The sequence below is a fragment of the Macadamia integrifolia genome, chromosome 9 (assembly GCF_013358625.1).
Source record: "Macadamia integrifolia cultivar HAES 741 chromosome 9, SCU_Mint_v3, whole genome shotgun sequence".
Classification (NCBI taxonomy): domain Eukaryota; kingdom Viridiplantae; phylum Streptophyta; class Magnoliopsida; order Proteales; family Proteaceae; genus Macadamia; species Macadamia integrifolia.
Window position 1 is genome coordinate 32,648,146 of NC_056565.1, and position 2,908 is coordinate 32,651,053.

Genomic DNA, 2,908 nt, shown 5'->3' on the forward strand with positions numbered 1-2,908 from the left:
AGGTGTCAAATAACCTCTTTCTTTCTTTGTATTTTTTTTTTTTTTTTAGATAGAAATCTTTTATTCGTAGAAAAGAAAAAGAAGCAACAACATAAATCAGTACTCACAATTCGAAAGGAGAATCAAAGTTGCAACAGCAAAGAAAGAACAGTCCAAATTGACTCTTTTTAAGGGTCTAGGCTAGGAGACAAAAGACTCATGCATAGGAAGAGACCAAGGACCTAACATTAATGCCCCAATGAAATGACCACCAGTTCCACACCTGCCCCAGATGACTATGCCACACCCAACCTAAATCACTTTCACAATAATCTTGAAAATGTCTCTAAGGGGCACAGGGACTGAAAAAATGAATGAATGAAATGCCATTCTTAGTAGAATGAAGAAAGAAAGATGAAAAAGATGGACAAAATGTTCCTCATGTTGGTAGTGTACTGGTTAATTCTCCTTGGGAGATTTGTAGCATCACAACAAGAAGAAAATGTAGAATTCACCTACAATGGATTTCGAGGTGTTAACATGAGCTTGAATGGCTTCGCACAGCTTTCAGACAATGGTCTCCTTATGTTGGTAAACAACACTGCTCAACAGTTGGGTCATGCTTTCTTCCCCCATCCACTTAACTTGAGGAATTCATCCACAGGTCATGCTTTATCCTTCTCTACTACTTTTGTATTTGCCTTTGCCTCTTGGGAGTTGATCAGATTATATGGTGGAATTGGAATGGCATTCGTGATAGCACCCACAAGAGAGCTCCCCGGTGCTTTCCATGCCCATTATCTTGGCCTCTTCAACTCAACCAATATTGGCAAACCCTCCAACCATATAATCGCAATCGAGCTCGATTGCAAACAAAACCAGGAGTTCAACGACATCGATGGAAACCACGTCGGTATCGATATCAATGACTTGAAATCTGTTGAGTCTGCACCTGCATCTTATTTTAGTGATGAAGAGAATAGGTATGTTAACTTGAGCCTCGTAGGTGGACAACCCTTGCAACTCTGGGTGGAATATTATGGTGGAGAGAAGAAGCTTAATGTGACTTTAGCTCCTATTAATGTCCCTAAACCAAAGATCCCACTCTTGTCATTGAAAATTGATCTTTCTCAGATCATTATGGATTCCATGTTTGTGGGCTTCTCCTCAGCTACATATTCCTTCCCAGTACCCCGTTATGTTTTGGGATGGAGTTTTAAAATGAATGGGGGTGAAGCAAGAGAACTCACTCTCTCCCAACTTCCTAAGCTTCCTCATCCAAAGAAACATAACACTAGACTTTTTAAGGTTACATTTTCGGTGATAGGTGCTTCTACTTTAGTGTTCATCTCCATCTTCATTATCCACTTTATAGTGAAAAGGAAGAAAAAGTTTGCTGAAGTGCTTGAGGATTGGGAACTTGATTATAAACCTCACAGGTTCAAATATAAAGATCTCTACATAGCCACCAAGGGGTTCAAGGATCAGGAGCTTCTTGGAACTGGTGGCTTTGGTAGGGTTTATAAAGGTGTACTACCAAAATCCAAGACACAAGTTGCAGTGAAGAGAGTCTCCCATAATTCTAGACAAGGGGAGAGAGAATTCATTGCTGAGATCGTCAGCATCGGTAAATTGAGGCATAGGAACATAGTTAGACTCCTGGGTTACTGTAGACGGCATAAGGGAGAGCTTCTTCTGGTCTATGATTTCATGCCCAACGGGAGTCTAGACAAATTCCTCTTCAATCAAACAACAACAGAGACGACGATGATCAGTTGGTTTCTAAGATTTCGAATCATCAAAAGCGTCGCGTCTGCATTGTTATATTTGCATGAAGAATGGGAACAGCTTGTGGTTCATAGGGATGTAAAGTCCAGTAATGTGTTATTAGATAAGGAGCTAAATGGAAGCTTAGGAGATTTTGGGCTTGCAAGATTATATGATCATGGAACTGACCCTCAAACCACACATGTAGTTGGGACACTTGGTTATCTTGCTCCTGAACTAATCTCTGGAACTGGCAAAGCAAACCCTAGTGTGGATGTGTTTGCATTTGGGGCTTTTTTGCTTGAAGTTGCTTGTGGTAGGAGGCCCATAGAACCAGAAGCATCTGAAAAGTGTGTGGTGTTGGTTGAATGGGTGATCTCAAGTTGGAGTAAGGGTTCCATACTTCAAACTGTGGATCCCAAATTGGGACTTAATTATAAAGCGGATGAAATGGAGCTGGTTTTGAAACTTGGTTTACTGTGTTCACAATCTGTTCCAACTGCAAGGCCATGCATGCGACAAGTAGTACGATATTTGGAAGGAGAGGTTCCTCTACCAGAGTTATCATCTTTGTATCAAAGCATAGGCACCTGATGAATGTAGTCTATAGGAACGTAGGGCTTTTCTTTCTTTATCACATGACCAAGGGAAGCTCATCGGTCCCAAGAAGTTCAACTGTAAGCTTTAATAATTTCTCTTGATTTATTAGTATATGGCCTAGGTGTTAAGTTTATGGCAATAGAAAATGGTCTGTTAAGTTAATTAGCAATTAAGTCTATTTCTACCCTTGGTTTCTTTTATTTTTACTGTTAATTTGGTAAGAACTAGCTAGCTTTTGACATACACCTTGAATGTGATCTATACATTTGTTGTTAAAAAAAAAAATAGGTATGTCGTCGATATCAAATATGCTAGCAGATGGAACCAATAGGATCACATGATGGTGTATCATTCAGGAAGGATATGAGGATCATTTTAGAAAAAGGGAAAAAAGAGATAGACACAATGGATGCTACCATACTTGATATCGGCGGCATACCTAATCTTTTCCCATATATTATTAGGATGTTGAAAGACAACATAATTTTTATACCGCTAATGATAATGCAAAATAGAGGAGATACTATTATCATTATTATTATTTTCTGGGGAGGGGCGAAGG

The 2,908-nt window shown here is 39.4% G+C and overlaps 1 protein-coding gene across 1 annotated transcript; it reads left to right on the forward strand.

Moving 5' to 3' along the window:
• The first annotated feature begins 600 nt into the window (after nucleotides 1-600).
• LOC122088255 (L-type lectin-domain containing receptor kinase SIT2-like) lies at nucleotides 601-2,422 on the forward strand. Its single transcript, XM_042657452.1, has one exon. It carries the CDS (start codon nucleotides 724-726, stop codon nucleotides 2,338-2,340), a length of 1,617 nt encoding a protein of 538 aa, XP_042513386.1. The 5' UTR covers nucleotides 601-723; the 3' UTR covers nucleotides 2,341-2,422.
• Nucleotides 2,423-2,908: the final 486 nt, after the last annotated feature.

Coding starts and splice junctions, on each gene's coding strand:
- LOC122088255 (XM_042657452.1), top strand. CDS start 724: ATGGCATTCGTGATAGCACCCACAAGAGAGCTCCCCGGTGCTTTCCAT.